Genomic DNA, 17775 nt, shown 5'->3' on the forward strand with positions numbered 1-17775 from the left:
AGAAAGAGCTGGCACCCAGGTCTGTAAGATCTTCATGTTCAACATCATTAGACACACATATATCATTTTTTCAGACGTAATATGGTTTAAAGGTTACACACATGGATGATGGGACGAGGTTGTGTGGGCCCAAACCTCAGCTATGTCATTTATAGTCTCTGTGATCCTGGGCAAGTTTCTAAATTTACCTTTGTCTAAGTTTCCTCATCTGCACAATGAGAAGCATACAGCTGCATAGACAATAGAATGAATAAATGAATGAACAAATACAAGTGATCCTGCTTGGATCCCTGACCTCTACATTCTATGTAGAAATTCTTGGGGTAAAATTCCAGTGGACTGTGTCATGTGGCTGTCCATCCTTACAGAGAGCAGAATGAAGAGACAGTATCAGCCACCACAACCCACCTTGTCCTGGAAATTGGGATTAGAGCCAAAGTTGCACAGTAGCTGGACGACATCTGCATGCCCATAGCGAGCGGCCACATGGAGGGCTGTCTCTCCAGACTGCAAAAGAAACAAGGTCTCAGAGAAGTTTCTGGGAGTACAACACACTTAGGGGGAAGAAGACATAGCCCTATGGACCAGATACCCCTCTGGTGACAGACCCAGGGGCCCAGAGACAGGAACATCCACCACAAAGTAGCATTAGACTCTCACACTGTTCATCCTGTATGTCAGAAAAACCCTCAGGTGAAAATGCTTCTCCTTTCCTGAGAGAGCTACTCTCCATCTTATACACTAGTGCTTCTAACTCTATAATTTTTTAAAGAAACAAGATACTATTTTTAATATTAAGTCTATCATGCTATATTATTTATACAAAATTGTACTTATTACCAAGTTTTTTGGTCTAAATTTAAGATATTATTTATTACATTCTCAGAATTTTTTCAAAACTTTTTCAAAATTTCTAGGTGTAAGATCCTTACGATATTTTGCTTATAGCTGCTCCAAAATTGTTAGAATAAACTGATTTAAAATCTCCCAGATACTTGATTGTGTTATGACAAAAATATTCCATAATAAATATATTAGTATTTGATAGCAGGTCAATTTTAGATATCTATAAGCTCTATGTATCAACCCGGACAGAACTGATATACAGTATAAAGAAGTACAGGATTATAACATGCAACAGAGAAGGCAGGACCTTCAGATTGTGGTTCAGGCACTGGCAATTAACTCACTAGTTACTACAGAAATTTTATAATAAGCATTTTAAAACTACCTACTTGGGACCTCTTCTTACCCCCCAAATTTTTATGTGGCCGTGTATATTGGTAAATACATTTTGTATACAAAACTCAGACATTTACTAATAGAAAAATCATAAAAAGTGATAGCACTGTGAGTAAGGCGTTTGCCTTGCACGCAGCAGACCCAGGTTTGATTCTTCCGTCCCTCTCGGAGAGCCCAGCAAGCTACCGAGAGTTCTGCCTGCACAGAGGAATCGAGACGTTACTGGTGCCCGCTCGAGCAAATCGATGAACAATGTAAAGACAGTGCTACAGTGATACGACTATTTATTTATGATTTCTTTTGCAACAGCCACATTCGGTACCATGACCCCATATCAGGTTTCAACCCATGGGGTCAGAGAGATAGGATAGAGGGTAAGGAACTTGCCTTGCATGTGGCTAATGTTGGTCTGATCCCCAGTATTTCCCATTTGGTTCCCCAAGTCAGGAGTGGTTCCTGAGCACTGAGCCAGGAGCAATGCCCGGTGTGGCCCAAAAACAAATAAGAAAAAAAAGTAGAATGGAGAGGAAGAGATATTACAGTGGGGAAGGCACATGATTTGCGTGAGTTGAGCCAAGTTCATGAATGAATCCTTTGCAACAACTTCCCATCCCTAAAAAATGGCCTTACCTTGTCTTTAACATCCAAAGGGCATTTGTTCTCATTGAGAAATTTCAAAGTGTCTACATGGCCGTGCCTAGAGGCCCAGTAGATGGCGTTGGATCCACCCTACACAACAACCAACAAAGTCACACTCAGAGACCCAAAGCTGTGACATACACATTGCAGACTCACTCAACGCCCTTCCTATGAGATGCTAAGGTAAGCAACAACTCTCATATGGAATAAAATAATGCCCTGCTTCACTTCAGTTGTTTTTTTCTTTTTCCAGTTTTGACAAATAAGGTAACCACTGTTACATTAATAATAGTTTATAGTTACGGAAGGTGGGCAAAGAGGCTAAGGAAGTTTCCTGTACTATCTTTGTATATCTAGAATAATTCCAAAATAAAATCCTTCTTTTCAGCCTGAATTTTGAATTTTTTCACTTGAGTGTTATAGTTCCAGATCTAGTCCATTTACAGTTCCGTTCAAACTCTATACTATGGAAGCTTATGAAAGAACAACTCAGTTGACTCTAGGCTGTTAATTGTTTCTATACTTATAATGAGACCTCAAAATATATCATCCTTTGCTTCCTTAAAAATATATTTTTAAGAACAGATTTCTGGTGAGGTTGATTAGATAGGGAGAACTTTCCCAAATATAACACTGTTAAATAAATGTTATCATAAGAAACTCAAATTGGCACGATGTACAAAGAGAAACTGATGCTGAACTCAGAGCCCAGAGGAAGGCGAATGCATTGATTTTCATAACCTATGAATCAGTGTCCACACCATCACCAGTTCACAGATGGGGGCTTAAAAATGGTTGTATTAAGAAATAGCTGGAAATACTAAAACAATTCATTTCCCAAAAAGAAAAATCAAACAAAATTTACAAAAGACCTGATGACCTTATCTTGAATATCAATTCTTGAGCCTCTTTTAATGAGCAACTGCAGTATTTGAATATTCCCACAGCCGGCAGCAATAAGTAACGGAGGTGTCCCGTGCTGGAATAGAAAGGAAAAACATGTTGATTTCTCGGGTTTGGTAGGAAAACGCAAACTGGCACTGCCATTCTGTACTTCCTCCTAAGACTGAACAGGCACATAACTCTGGATGCATTACAGGATCAGAAGAAAGCAAAACACAATTTCCCTTTCTGCTCTTTTAGATCAGGATGAGCCCACAGGCAGGAGGGTCTCAAGCACACAGCACAGGCATTAAGTTGCTTGCTCTGTATATGAACAACTTAGGTTCAATCTCCAGCATGATATACAGTCACCTGAATAATGCCAGGAGGAACTCTGAGCACAGAGCAAAGAGGAAGCTCTGAGCACCACCTAATATGGCCCCAAAACAAAACAAATAAAGATGTAAAAGCAGCATGAAGGTGCAAAAGCAGCATGAAGAAAGATACTCAATAAACAACCAACCCCTCCGCCCCCCCAAAAAAAACCACAACCCAACTTCGTTGCTAACTCAGCTCAGTGTCTAAATATAAGTGCTTTTTTCTTACACTACAGAATTTGCAGGAGGTAGGGGAATGGAGAAGCAAATGATGTTTCCCTCTAGTACCTGGCGCTGGAGCCTCATTTTGATGCACCCTCTCCCCCACCACACCCTGGGGCAGGAGAGTGCCATACCTTGTTGGGCTGGTTAACATCATAGTTGGACAAAGAGCCCAGGAGGTGCTGCAGGCCTGGGACATTGTCATCATTGATCGCATGGATGATGGCTTTCATCACAAAGGAGTCTTCCTCATCCTGGAGAGACACAGCAAAAAGTACTGATGAGACCAGGGAAGCACCTCAAATCAGCATATATGGAGGTCTTAGGGAGGCAGAGAGCAAAGAGTGTGTGAGTTCAGGCCATCATGACTCGTGATGGAGAAGGGCAAGCAACATTAGCAACCAACCTCAGCATGCTCTGAGCCACTTGGTAGTGAAAACATTCACGGAGCTGTATGACACTCTGCATGGTCTCTCCCTTTGTTATAAAAGCGGGGATAAGCTGAGCTCAGTTCCAGATGATCTCTATAAACTCTAGCTCATTACCTGAGCATTATAATATGGGAACATATCAAACCACATCCACTGGGCCATGAAAAATTACATTTAGTAATCACGGAAACCCATAAATGTGGCCAAATAGGGTAAGCACCTCAGACACCTTTCACACTCCCCATCTGGGCAGGGATGGGGAAAGGATAGAGCCTGAAACCATCAGCAGAGGCTCAACATGGCAGGGCTGCTGTTTCCCATTATACTCCCACTCCCGATTATTTTAGGAGCATTTTTTCTACTTCCTACCTTTCTTTTTTTTTTTTTTTTTTGCTTTTTGGGTCACACCTGGCGATGCACAGGGGTTACTCCTGGCTCTGCACTCAGGAATTACCCCTGGCCGTGCTCAGGGGACCATATGGGATGCTGGGATTTGAACCCGGGTCGGCCGCGTGCAAGGCAAATGCCCTACCCGCTGTGCTATCTCTCCAGCCCCCACTTCCTACCTTTCTTAAACACTTTATCATTCTAGATGTGTGACAATTTCTTTTAATTGCCTCCTTTTCCTTTTAATAAATGCTTCCTTTAATTATTTCCTGCTCACCAGGACTGGGTGTCCTTTATGCCCGACCACACCCCCAGATACTTAATCAGAATCATTGTGAATCTGTTAATGGGAACATTCAAAGCAAAAAAGTATTTAATACCAGGATCCCAATGAAAGAGGGAGGAAGGGATTACATTTTGTCCCTCCAACTAGAACCACCTTATATTTAAATCTGCCTCACTGCCACCTGCATTGTAAAGGAAGGGCTCAAACATCATCCAAGATTCAAAGTTAGAACAATAATCAATTAAAAACGATCCTTTATAATTTGGAAATCTGCAATATAGATTTGTAGAAACTATCAGGGAAATTTCAGATGAAAGTCAAACTCTAAGAATCATAGGTGCAAGTAAATAAAAAAGCTTTTAATATGACAGTTCTGACTTGGGGATATAGCTATGCCTTATCTGCATAAGACCTAGGTCAAATCCCAGGTTTCTGCTGCCACCCTCTAGGCTCCTCCCATAGTTTTATTTGTGATTCAATTTTTTTAAATTGTCACGGAAATTTAAAGCACTTGAAATTATTTTCTCTGGGTATAGAATAACATAGCAAAATTTTCTGAAAGCTAGTCATAAGTATTTAAAAAATAGCGCCTCAGGGGGAAGAAATGTGAAACTTGGCCCAGGATAAAGAAAGAGGGATATTTTTCTAGTTGCTGGGGGGGAAATGACTAAAAATATGAATAAACTTGGTAAATCTTTGTCACTCTGTCAAATATGTCTTACAATAAGCAATTAAAAAAATCTGTTATATCAGTGACCAAAATACAAAGACAATCTACAGAATGGGAAAAAATGTTCACCCAGTACCCATCAGATAAGGGATTGATATCAAGGATATACAACGCACTGGTTGAACTCTGCAAGAAGAAAACATCCAACTCCATCAAAAAGTGGGGCAATGAAATGAACAGAAATTTCTCAAGGAAAATACGAATGGCAAAAAGGCACATGAGAAAATGCTCTTCATCACTAATCATCAGGGAGATGCAGATCAAAACAACTATGAAATACCATCTCACACCACAGAGACTGGCACACATCCAAAAGAACAAAAGCAACCGGTGCTGGTGCGGGTGTGGGGAGAAAGGGACTCTCCTTCACTGCTAATGGGAATGCCGACTGGTTCAGCCTTTTGGGAAAACAATAAAGACAATTCTCAAAAAATTAGAAATTGAGCTCCCATTTGACCCAGCAACACTACTCCTGGGAAAATATCCTGGAGAGGCAAAAAGGTAAAGTAGAAATGACATCTGCATTTGTATGTTCATCACAGCCCTGTTTACAATAGCCAGAATCTGGAAAAAACCCGAGTGCCCAAGAACAGATGACTGGTTAAAGAAATGTTGGTACATCTACACAATGGAATACTATGCTGCTGTTAGAAAAGATGAAGTCATGACCTTTGCATATAAGTGGATCAACATGGAAAGTGTCATGCTAAGTGAAATGAGTCAGAAAGAGAGAGACAGACATAGAAAGATTGCACTCATCTGTGGAATATAAAGTAACAGAATGGGAAACTAGCACTCAAGAATAGTAGAGATAAGTACCAGGAGGTTTGCTCCATGGCTTGAAAGCTGGCCTCACATGCTGGAGGAAAAGGCAGCTCAGATAGAGAAGGTAATACCAGGTAAACACCAGGACCGCTTGGGATGGGAAATGTGCACTGAAAGTAGACTGTAGATCAAACACGATGGCCATCAATACCTCTATTGCAAACCACAACACCCAAAAGGAGAGAGAGAACAAAAGAGAATGCCCTGCCACAGAGGTGGGGTGGGGTGTAAGGATAAGGTGCGGGGTGGGTGGGAGGGATACTGAGATTATCAGTGGTGGAGAATGGGCACTGGTGAAGGGATGGGTACTCGAACATTTTATGACTGAAACACAAGCACGAAAGTTTGTAAGTCTTTAACTGTACCTCACGGTGATTCACTAAAAAATTAAAAAAAATATGTTTTATTACAATCAAGGAATAAAGTTATTCTGTAGAAAAACTTTATAGAATAGAATATATTCTATTCTGTGAAATTTCTAATTCGGAAAAGTGTACTCCTAGAGGCAGAATATCTGCCTGTAAGGGGGAAAGGAAAAGTCATTTCTCTGAACTCTGCTTTTTCTTCTCGCCAATTCAGAAATCAAACTTTGTAACAATTTTATTAATATTTATGTAGTGTACATATATAAAATCACACTTTTCTGTCATTATCTTAGTTGATAAAAGAAACTGGCAGGAGTCAAAAAAACTGAAGGAAAGGGAAGAACAGCAGACTGTCATAGTGATCAGAAGTGTGCCAAGTGCCCCGATCAGAAAGGTGCTGAGTGCCCCGAGCAGAAGGGTGCTGAGTAGCCAGATCAGAAGAGTGCTGGTGCCCCAATCAGAAGGGTCCAAGTGTCCCGATCAGAAGGGTGCCGAGTGCTCCAATCAGAAGGGTGCTGAGACTCCCGATCAGAAAGACACTCAGACCTCTGATCAGAAAAGGGAAGCGGCGGTATAGAAAGTCTTTTATCCTGGAGTCTTATATGACCATGGTATCTCTCTCCTAATATAAACTTGTCAATTACACATATAATTTCTCCTAATTTTTAAGATGATGTCAATTTATAATTTCTAATCATTCTGGTCACCTAGTTATACTGGTTTTTATCTATTTTATCATTCCACTGCTACCCTCACACAATTCCCAGATGCTTTCTTCCCTGCCTCTTCCTATTATGAATTTGCTTCTTTTTTACTTTTTACTTTTTAACATTTCCTACCTCTACCCATTGTACAATGGTAAACCAGGACTCAAACAATTAGCTACAATGTCAACTGTAAATGGGAGTTCTAGGTTTCACTCCGGAAATGCCAACTGTTCCATGACCGACACAGTCTGATTCCAATAAAACTACCCTGTTCGCTTATCTGGAAATATCTCTAGCTCTTGAGTTCACAAAGTCCTGTTTCCTGACTGTCAGAAAAAGCCCGACTGACTTTAATGTGTCCAGTCACATTTGAAGAGTTCATCTATAATTGAGATTTCAGTTTGGATTAAGGGGGGGGAATGGTGTTGTACTTAAAGGCCTTAGGCAATCAATATAATGCCAACAAGCCATGTTTTCTGGTCTACCACTCACTATACCAAGTCCTATTACATTTTACTTTATTTTTGAGTATCTGTGTGCTTGTGGGAAAGGTATCTTTTTCTCTTGTGCACGTCAAAACTTTTCAAGGTTAGTGCAATAAACAGCTCTAATTTTAGCTATGGTAACTACAAAATGCTCTCTCCTCTTCTCTCAAACTCTGCATTGGGGTTCTAAGGGAGGTACACAATAGAAATATCAGTGCTATGAGGTTGGGAATGGCTACAATGCCAAGCCAAACAATGTGTAAAAGGATAGAGCAGTATACAAATAAAGAATGTCAGAATAGACACCTCAATGCCTACATCCAGAAGAGAAAGAATAGTCCTGATAGTTATACGACTTTGTATTTTTGGGTGTTGAACAAATTTAACAACTTAAACATAAACTTAAACACAGTGATGAAACAGAACCTCATTAAACAAACAGGTTTGCTTACCAGGGTATCGTCACTTCTGGCAACACTCATGTTACTTCTGGATAAAAATGACCTGGATAGTCGTTGGCACAGTGATATTAGGCGAACGGATTGCTTTTTAAAAAAATTGAGTGAAGAGACACACAGAGAGAGAGAGAGAGAGAGAGAATTAGTGCAAATTACAGATGGCAGTGGATAAGATTAATTACATAATTAATCATTCTAAAGATAATATAAATCAAAACATCAGGATAAAGATACTCTTTCTGCATTCATTCTATAGCTCTGCACTCCTCTACCAACACTTTGTTTTTTGTTCTTTGAGGGACACAATCTTATCCAAGAAACCCTATGAATGGACCCCTCAGGAAAGCAAGGCAGGAAGAGGTTTTGCTCTGTTGTTGGTGCCTAGCAAGCTGGCATTGGCAAATAAGGTGACTACAAAAATTCATACAATTGTAGGAAGTGAGCAGGTAAGAGACAACCTACAGGATGAATATCTCTGCATTAAACTTCAATGGCAGAAGCAACAGGTACAGTGTGTGTGTGTGCGCGCAAGAGAGAGAGAGAGAGAGAGAGAGAGAGAGAGAGAGAGAGAGAGAGAGAGAGAGAGAGAGAGAGAATATCATCATGCTTTATTCCACTATTCTGATGTCTTTCTTCATGCTTTATTCCACTATTCTGATGCCTTCCTTCCTTCCTTCCTTCCTTCCTTCCTTCCTTCCTTCCTTCCTTCCTTCCTTCCTTCCTTCCTTCCTTCCTTCCTTCCTTCCTTCCTTCCTTCCTTCCTTCCTTCCTTCCTTCCTTCCTTCCTTCCTTCCTTCCTTCCTTCCTTCCTTCCTTCCTTCCTTCCTCCCTCCCTCCCCCCCCCTCTCTCTCTCAGCAATCAAGCCAGGTTGGTTGTGTGCAAGACAAGCACCTTACCAGTAATTCTATCACTCTGACCCCATATAATGTTTTACAATGAAACCATTTGTAACCTAGTGCTGTGGTCCACCTCATCTCAATGCTGGCAGAACAAACTTGGTTGGTACAAAAATAAGTTGTGTTTTTGACCTAGTGCTGAAGAAATAAGGTTGGTGCTAGCTTCCTCAGCTTGCAATAATCATTCCAACAAGAAGCTAATCCTTCACACTCTTTTTTGGGGGAGCTGGGAGAGGCGTTTTGTTTCATTTGGGTTTTGGGCCCAAGCAGGAGCTGTGCTCAGTTTACTCCTTGCTCTGTGTTCAGTGCTTACTCCTGGTGGCCTCGGGTGATCATATGTGTGCAAGATAAGCACTCTGTGCACAATACTACTGATCCAGTCTCCATTCTTAACTCTCAGTCTTCCTTTGTTGAAAGACAGCTGACATGCCCATTAGAGCCATGCCCCACAGAGTGCCTGCTATGCCGGCTATACTGAAAGAGCAGGAATCCCACACACACAGCAAATGTTAGAGACTCCATTCCTAGCCAACCACTCACAGAACAACCTTGAATTCAGCGAGCCGTTTACACCAGTTCTGCTATAAACATAGTGCCAGGCTGCTTGCCACAAAGAAACAATTATTTTAATGTGCCTTGTCATAACTAAAAAGACTTCACTTGACAGATTCACTGTGCTGGTTAACAAAAATTTGCCCTGAGTGGTTCTGATTTTAAAATAATCAAAATTATGTTGGAAAACATGATTTAGTTGTACTAAAATACTACTTTTGCTTATCTTTAAAAATAGTTTAACAGCACAGAGAGTAGAGTGAAAATTTTCTATAAATGATGCACGTTTGTATTGCCAACATCAGAAGAACTGGATACTTTCCAGAGGGAGGCCCACAGAAAAACGAAAATCAGTCAATTCCCCAAATGAAAGAGAGAGAAAAAAAGAGAGAGAAAGAAAAAGAGAGAGAACGCACATGCATTAGAGAAAGAAAGCATGAAAGTGGCAGGGTGGGAAGCAGGGAGTGGGGACACTGGTGGTGGGAAATGTACACTGGTGAAGGGACAGTTACTGGAACACTGTATGATTGAAATCCAATCACGAACAACTTTGTAACTATGTGTCTCATGGAGAATTCAATTAAAAATAAAAAAGTAAAAATAATAAAATATGAAGAAACTTTTAAAAAATCAGTTAATCACTCCATGTCAGAAATCTCACTTTCCATTTCTTCCGGGCTGCAAACTTCTTGAATTTCTCCATGTTTACTGCTGAAGCTTTTCTACTTAGCACTTGTTGGGTGTCTTTAGGCTGAAATAAAAGAAAAGAAATAGGGCTTTCAAATGACCAATATACATTAAGTTAACTTCTGAAACCTATTATTTGGGGTGCTTACACATTCATCTTGCTAAAATAACAAAACACATTGCAACAATCTGGAAAACTGTATGGTAACTCCCATGGCTAAGGATTGGTATAAGCCATAAAAACTGAATCTTAGGGAAATGGTGAAAAGTTAAGTTTGGAATCAAACTTAAACATTTTACACTGAAAGAATGAGAAAAACTAAGGTTTATGGTGAGACAGTGTTATGAGATATTTAAACAGGTAACAGAACTGGGATATCTCAGGTAAACAAATCTGATCGGTCTAACAGCATTAGAATTCCTTCAACTGCATCATTTCGCTCTACCAAAGAAAGAGATATTACTGCCTTTCAGAGAGCTCAGGCAACTACTAGTAACTCATACCGTCAGTTCTTCAGCTCCCCATCAGCATCACACAGTTGATAAATTCTTTGTGGGACTTAGAGATACACAGGAGGTAGCAACAAAGATCCAAAAGCAAGATAAAAGAAATAGGTGAGCTGGTCCACACAATTGGGTTTGGAGTGAGGGTGAGAGACAGGGAGACTGGGGTTCTTAGGAAAGGGAGACATACGCTGGTGATAGGGGTGGCATTGGAATTATATCCATGAGACACCATTATCAATGCGGATATTTCTAAACACAATAAAACATTACAAAATAAGTTCTTCAATTTCCCTAAACCTACTTTGTGATGCAAATTATGTGATTTATATGATTCTCCAGCCCCACCTCAACTGTCATATTCCTTTGTCTTTTTTTGCTCTATCTGAAGGCAGTTCTTAGGATTAAATGCTGACAGGGATCAAATAGGCAATGTAAAGATGTAATATAAGCTCTTGTACAGCTTTACCAACTTTTCCAGTGGATTTGGATAATGAGAACCAGGTTAATAGATTCACAGATATTTCAAGAAAAGCTGGAGCTACCTATTTGACTAGATACTGAAATGGTGGAAATTTCAATTGTTTTAAGTTTGGGCGACATCCCAAAGGTAAAGCCAGAAATGGTGATTTAGTTGAAGCTGACCTTAGCTTCCTGTTAACAACACAGACTGATAAGATCCTACTGCTCTCTATTTCTATCATCATTACCAACCAGTTGTCTAAAAATATGGTACCAATAGCCAACACAATAATTCAGATATAACACATGGTTAGAAACCATGGCAACGAGGACAAATTTCAAAATACCCTACATTATCCAAATCAATCACAATAGGAAAATTACCTTAATCCATGGGTGCTGTAAACTATCTTGAATTGTCATCCTCTTCCTTTGAGCGAGGCAGAGAAGAAAAGAGATGCTGTGACCACAGAAGCAGAAGCACTAAGACTGTACCCAGAGGGTTATCAAGCAGATACTCTGGAAAACCTGGTGTGGGGCCAACTCCATGGAAGAAAGCCATGCGCATTATCTCTGTGACTCTCCGTGCCTTCAGGGGCTAATAGAACAGTGTAAGGTGCCCTAGTGGCATTTTCTTGGTTTATTTTGAATGAAAATTATTTAATAAATTATGATTGAAGCAAATGTGTTTATGATAATTGTTCCAAGTGTGGTGTTCTAAGTGGGACTGTGTATACTTTAGAGCAACATCTTTCAGTCTTTGTAAAGGTATGGAATAGCACCTACTCTGCAAACCTATCCACAGAAGGCAGCTGCAATCAACCTCTCTCCACGTGCAGACCAGCACTGCTACGTGGCTGAAGCCACTGCATAGAGAGCAGGCCTTCCTAAATGCCTTCCATTCTCGACTTGCTTTCACTCAAAACCCAGGGCAAAGATAGGAAATCATCATACAAATTAAACATGGCACCACATTCAATTAAGTGTCCTATACAGGGTTGCAACCCACAGTTTGAGAAGCTCAGGTGACATTATCACCACGAAATATTCTTCCCCACCCTCACCAAATCAGTTTTTATTGAAGTGTCATAGTTTATAATAGTACAGATATGACTGTTCTATTCTCGCACTTGCTGTTGCTGCTGCTACATTTGATGGCACTTTCTGAGTCTTGTAAATGTGGTCAGGGGCACAGGACAGCTAGTCCGCTTCTAACTGAGGCCATGACTAGCACCTTCCAGGAATGACAAGCACTCACTTGGGATCCTTGACAAGGAGTCTCCTTATAAAATCTTTGGCGAGGGCACTGGTATTACTGAAGTATTCTTCCTCGAATTCATAGCTGACGGCAGATACGTTTGCTAATGTTTCTTGCTTACTGTCTCCAAGAAATGGTGAGGCCCCACTGAGTCTGTTAATAAAGGGGGTGGGGGGCACAAAACATGAAAACCTCTTCTCATGTTATCATTTCATCCCTATAACATCTGACAAGGGAGGTGGTGAGACATAAGATTAAAACCAGGTACTTGGACATTCGAAAATCGTTACAGTTAAGAAAGGAGCATCCAAGAGTCTTCAGGAACCCAGGCCTGCTGCTGACAGTCAGACATCTGCTGTCTGACTGAGATGGGAGACATAGTGTCGGTTTAGCTCTGTGGTGGAGAAACCTTGGAAATGCTTGGGAGCCTCCTGGGCTGCACCCAGCAGTGTTTTTCGTGGACAACCCTTGCAGGACAAGAATCAAAACAGGGATGGCTGCATGCAAGGCATATGCTCAACCCTGTACTAGCTCTCCAGCCCTAGAAAGCAACTGCATTTTATTGGACATTTAATTATAGACAACAGTTATAGCCCAATGAAAGGGACCCATTTTAAAAGTTAATTGGCAGGCTCAGAGGAATTGCATGGGGCTTGAAGTGCCTCCTGTGCAATTCAGATTCCTGGTGTCATACATGCACTGACCACAGTGCTGGGGGTCCTGCTGTCTGAACCAGGAGGTCAAGCTGTATGAGAGCCCAGTCCCACAACCAACTCTGTCGCACAGATCTGCATGAACACCACAGAAGAGGGGAGCGACCCCTGGGGAGTACAAGAACATTTAAAAGTAGAATGAGCAATGGCAGTCAGGACACCATCAAGGGATGCCATGCAAGCACCACAGCCAGAACTTTCATGTCTCAGAGCATGGTCCCTGGAGAGCTCATGTGCATGAACTGCAGTCAAAGGGGTACAAAGCTTGGTTAGCCCTGAGACCGAGTATGCAAAAGCCCCAATCACTGCTGCAGTGACTGAAGGGAAGGGGATGGGGAAGAAAAATTATTGAATTGAAATTTTTTTAAAAAAATCTAAAGTTAAAATGGAATAATATCTGTAAATGTTTCTAGTTTTCTCAGCAGTGCTGGACAGCTGTACTTTCTTACAGTCATTAAGTTTTTCTGATGACTCATTGCAAAGTAGGTAAAATATTTCATTAGCACAAACTGAAGATTTTCTGAGACTTCGGAAATGACTCTGTTTATGTAAAAAGTATGCATACTCTGGGGCTAGGACTGAGCCAATCCCTGTTTCATCCAGACACATGTTCCCCTGGCAACACCGGGAGTGGTCCTTGAGCACAGACACAGGAATAAACCCTGAGCATCTGATCACTGTCAAGTGTGACACAAAAATCCTACCCTTCCAAAAAAAACAAGAGCACATATTCTGGAGATGAATGTGCCACACTGGTTAAATGAAATCGTCTCTTTCAAGGGCTGGAGTGATAGCACAGTGGGTAAGGCATTTGCCTTGCATGTGGTCAACCCAGGTTTGATCCCTGGCATCCCATATGGGCCCCTGAGCACTACTGGGATGATCCCTCAGTACAGAGCCAGGAGTAACCCCTGAACATTGCCAGTGTGTCCCCAAAACCAAAATAAATAAATAAATAAATATAAATGAAATGGTCTCAAAGAAAAAGGCAAATAGTACAAGCCAAGAATTGGAGTACTCACAGAATGTAGGTTATTACCCCGATACTCCTAGACACAAAAATAAAGATGGAAAGAAATGTGAGAAAGCAGCAAACTCAGGAAGACAACAGCATCAAGGGGGTGGGCATGCTCCTTACCACATGTCTGCAGCTAGGCCGAGAGGTTCATAGTTGACTATTTCAGGAGCTAAGAAGAAACAAATCACATACTTAGTTTGAGAAAGAAGTGAACCAACAAACTCCAGCTTCAAGAATAAACCAGAAACATGTCCTAGGGAAAATATTAAAAGTAGGGAAAATTGTTGTAGATGATATGAAAAAGAAAGAAACTATCCTGAGGCAAAGAAACTTACCAACAAATTCTGGTGTCCCAAATATATTTTTGAATTCATTGCCAAAATCTATTTTATGAGCCAACCCAAAGTCAATGATCTTGATCCGAGGTTTGGGGGCATTTCTATCCAAAAGCATTATGTTTTCAGGCTTAAAAAAAAATAAATTGTACAATATTCAAAAAATGTTACCCAAAACAAGCAAAAATTAGCAATAATCCATTGTCTATCAACAAGAGAATGAGAAAACAATGTGAAATACATATTATATGGCATATTATTTAGTTTTAATATAGCAGTACAGAAGTTCTGGCAAATGCTACAATAATGAAAATGAAAACATGATGCTAGGTGAAATAAACCAGACATGTAAAGGTAATATATGATTCCACTGAAAAAAAGTACTTATGGTTCAAACTAATATATTTGTTACATACAGGTACAAATTTTGAATACTTGGATATCTAAGATTTAATGTTTTAGAATTTAATTTTAATTTAATCAGCAACATACCTTCAGGTCAAAGTGGGCTATCTGAAGGGAGTGCAAGTAGTGAACACCATTGAGAATTTGTTTGAGAAATTCGGTTGCTTCCTCTTCAGTCAGAGATTCTTTTTCAGCTAAGAAGTCAAATAGCTCACCACCTGCAACACTGAGAACGAGGAAGTAGAGGTTACTGAGGAAGTTGCTTCAGATTAATTTTCTTATAGGCACAATCAAACTTCAGACAGCACGAGGGGCCAAAGAGATGGGGCAGAGGTGAAGGTGCTTGCCTTGCATGCAGCTGGAGCTGTGACAAAGGGCTGAATCGTAGTCCTGTGACAATGGTCTGAATGGTGCCCTGAGCACTAAAAAGGGGTAGCCTCTGAGCACAGAGCCAGGAGTGGCAACTGAGCAACACCACATGTGCTTCAAACACAGACACACAGACACACACACATACACCAATATGACAACAGCACAAGGATATTCTGAAACTGCTCATCAGAATTCTCTGTCCTCATCACTGGCTGAAAATTCTGCAGAAGCATGTTTGTGTTTTACTTCGATAGTATTTTTCTAATACTCTGGCTTTATAACTAAGGATAAGGAAAAGAAATAGAATGGGGAAGAAATCAAAGTGTCCTTTAAACATTTTAATGTAGTGTATTTAGTGATGAAGTCTTAACTCAGTAACTTTGCCACTAAACATACCAAAATTACAATTCAATATTCTATGATTTTCAGTATTTGCTGAATGCTCTTTCATGTTAATCCAGGGCAAATTACTGGAGCTTTTTCACAATCTTTGTCTCTAATATCCTTGCTTAAAGTTATTTGGGTAACTTTTAAAAAGTTTTAGCTAGTTTCAATTACACACAGAAACAAGTCCTTTCTTGCTTAGGTAGAAGTGTCCAGGGGCACTGGGTTCAGTCTTTGGAGGTGGCAGAGATGTTTAAGAAGATTCCTCAAAGGCAGCTCAATTTTGTGGGCCAAAGTGACTACTGTACCCAGATATCCGTCCCCAAGTGGCCTCAGAATAGTCAACCTAGTAGATTTGAGTTTACCAAGGGAGATGTGACATTTCCACCTGTAACTACTGCATTTGGGCAGTTTTGAACTTTAATCTGGTCTCCTAAGACAAGAATACAAGAAATATATACAAATATATTACAAAAAAAGAACAACAACCATATACAATAGTCAAGTCTTCCCTCCAAAAAAAAGTAGGTCTGAAATCTTTTCAGCTAGTTCCCCCCTAAAATCTTATGAATACGGTGGATAGCCTCTGAGAACATTTTATATAACAATGGTCTCTGAATGACATAATATTTAATATAAGTTTTTAGGTAATTTAGATTATTATGTACCATCCTACAATGTTACATCTTTTCTCAGCCATACACTGGCTTGGAGCTTGAATCTTCTCTTCACTGCCACCTGATGTCATTGATAGATCTCAGTCACAGCATGCTGAGCCATTCCTTTCACTGATCACTGCTGCCTGATATCACGGACATGTCTAAATCAGTGTATTGAGCCATTCACTTACTGATCACAAATGCGAGCCAGCAGCTTCTCTGCTGATCTGCCTCCAGTGAAGATGTGAGCATATCCAGACTTGGAATTTCTGGGTCATGGGCTCTGTTTATTGCAATATTGATTTGTGCTCCTCTAGCTGTAGTCAGAGGGAGGACTGATGTGTCACACTCTGCTTGCTTATTATTAATTTGGACAAATCTGACTGGTAAAATAAATGAATCACTATTTAAGCGAACATTTTCTTAGTAATGAGACTGATATTCTTTCACATTACAAACTGATACTATTACACATAAGTTTTGAAGTAAAATAGTTTTATTCAGAAAATATGGGGGGAGGAGTTTACAGTATATTATCTTAGGTTATGACCAGGTTGAAATGTCAGTGACAGAGAATTCACCCTAAGGAAAAAGAAAGAAATTAAGTATCTGAGGTTTAGATGTGGACCTATCTCCAAGATGAAAAATATTTACAAAGCAGATTTAACAGAGATTTGCCCAAACTGCCCTGGCTGAGCATGAGTCTGTTGCTAGGGCATCAGGGATGAGTCCTGGATTCATGGCCTCATTATGAACCTCATATTTTTCTGAAGCCTCTTTTCTGAGGAATCCACTTTTCTTAGGGTGATGCCTCACTTTCTGCATCTGGATTGTGCCTCATTTCCACAATATCTAAAGATTTCAGGTAGTTGCATCTCAAAAGAACATGGCCATACTTCAGGGCTGATGACGTATTTTTTGAGTCTTTGTATTTCTGTTGGTTTCCACTGTCTTCCATACTGCTGCCCAGATTTCACTGTTTTCCCTTCTATTCGGTTGACAGGCATTCCTTACATATGATTGATGCTATTTTGCTCTTTCATATATCCCAAATGTTTTTTTCCCAATCTGTCATCTGTCTTTTAATTTGGCTTAAATAATGTTTGTTTTTGCTCCTATTTGTACGAGTGTACTAACACAGATACTTTTTTCCTCCAACATTTACTGAGGTACCATAATTCATAATATCATTAATGATAGCATCATGCATACAATTTTCTAATATCACTCACAACACCAGTGTCAGTTTCCCTCCACCAACGTCCCAAGATCCTTCCCATTCACCCCAACCCCACTCCCTTGGTAAATTCAGTTCCATATACTAACACTCAGGTTCTTTTGCTCTTGGCGATTTGTTATTCCCTTACTATGTTTCCGTATAGCCCAAATATGAGAGATCATCCTGTATTTTTCCCCTCTACTTCTGACAGATCTCATTCAATGATACTTCTAGTTCAATCCATATAGAAGAAAACTGTACAATTTCATCTTAT

At 40.2% G+C, this 17775-nt stretch overlaps 1 protein-coding gene across 2 annotated transcripts in view; it reads right to left on the reverse strand.

Moving 5' to 3' along the window:
- Positions 1-17775, reverse strand: part of DAPK1 (death associated protein kinase 1) — a 217595-nt gene that overhangs the window by 60943 nt on the left and 138877 nt on the right. For both annotated transcript variants that reach the window (XM_055124125.1, XM_055124118.1), the window contains exons 4-15: positions 14955-15093; positions 14463-14592; positions 14248-14296; positions 14132-14158; positions 12397-12549; positions 11523-11568; positions 10147-10236; positions 8031-8123; positions 3497-3616; positions 2762-2860; positions 1873-1971; positions 409-507 (exon numbers count right to left, since the gene is read on the reverse strand). In XM_055124125.1, the coding sequence (XP_054980100.1) occupies positions 409-507; positions 1873-1971; positions 2762-2860; positions 3497-3616; positions 8031-8123; positions 10147-10236; positions 11523-11568; positions 12397-12549; positions 14132-14158; positions 14248-14296; positions 14463-14592; positions 14955-15093 (1144 nt within the window). The remainder of the gene's footprint in view (positions 1-408; positions 508-1872; positions 1972-2761; positions 2861-3496; positions 3617-8030; positions 8124-10146; positions 10237-11522; positions 11569-12396; positions 12550-14131; positions 14159-14247; positions 14297-14462; positions 14593-14954; positions 15094-17775) is intronic.

The sequence above is a fragment of the Sorex araneus genome, chromosome 1 (genome assembly GCF_027595985.1).
Source record: "Sorex araneus isolate mSorAra2 chromosome 1, mSorAra2.pri, whole genome shotgun sequence".
Taxonomy (NCBI): domain Eukaryota; kingdom Metazoa; phylum Chordata; class Mammalia; order Eulipotyphla; family Soricidae; genus Sorex; species Sorex araneus.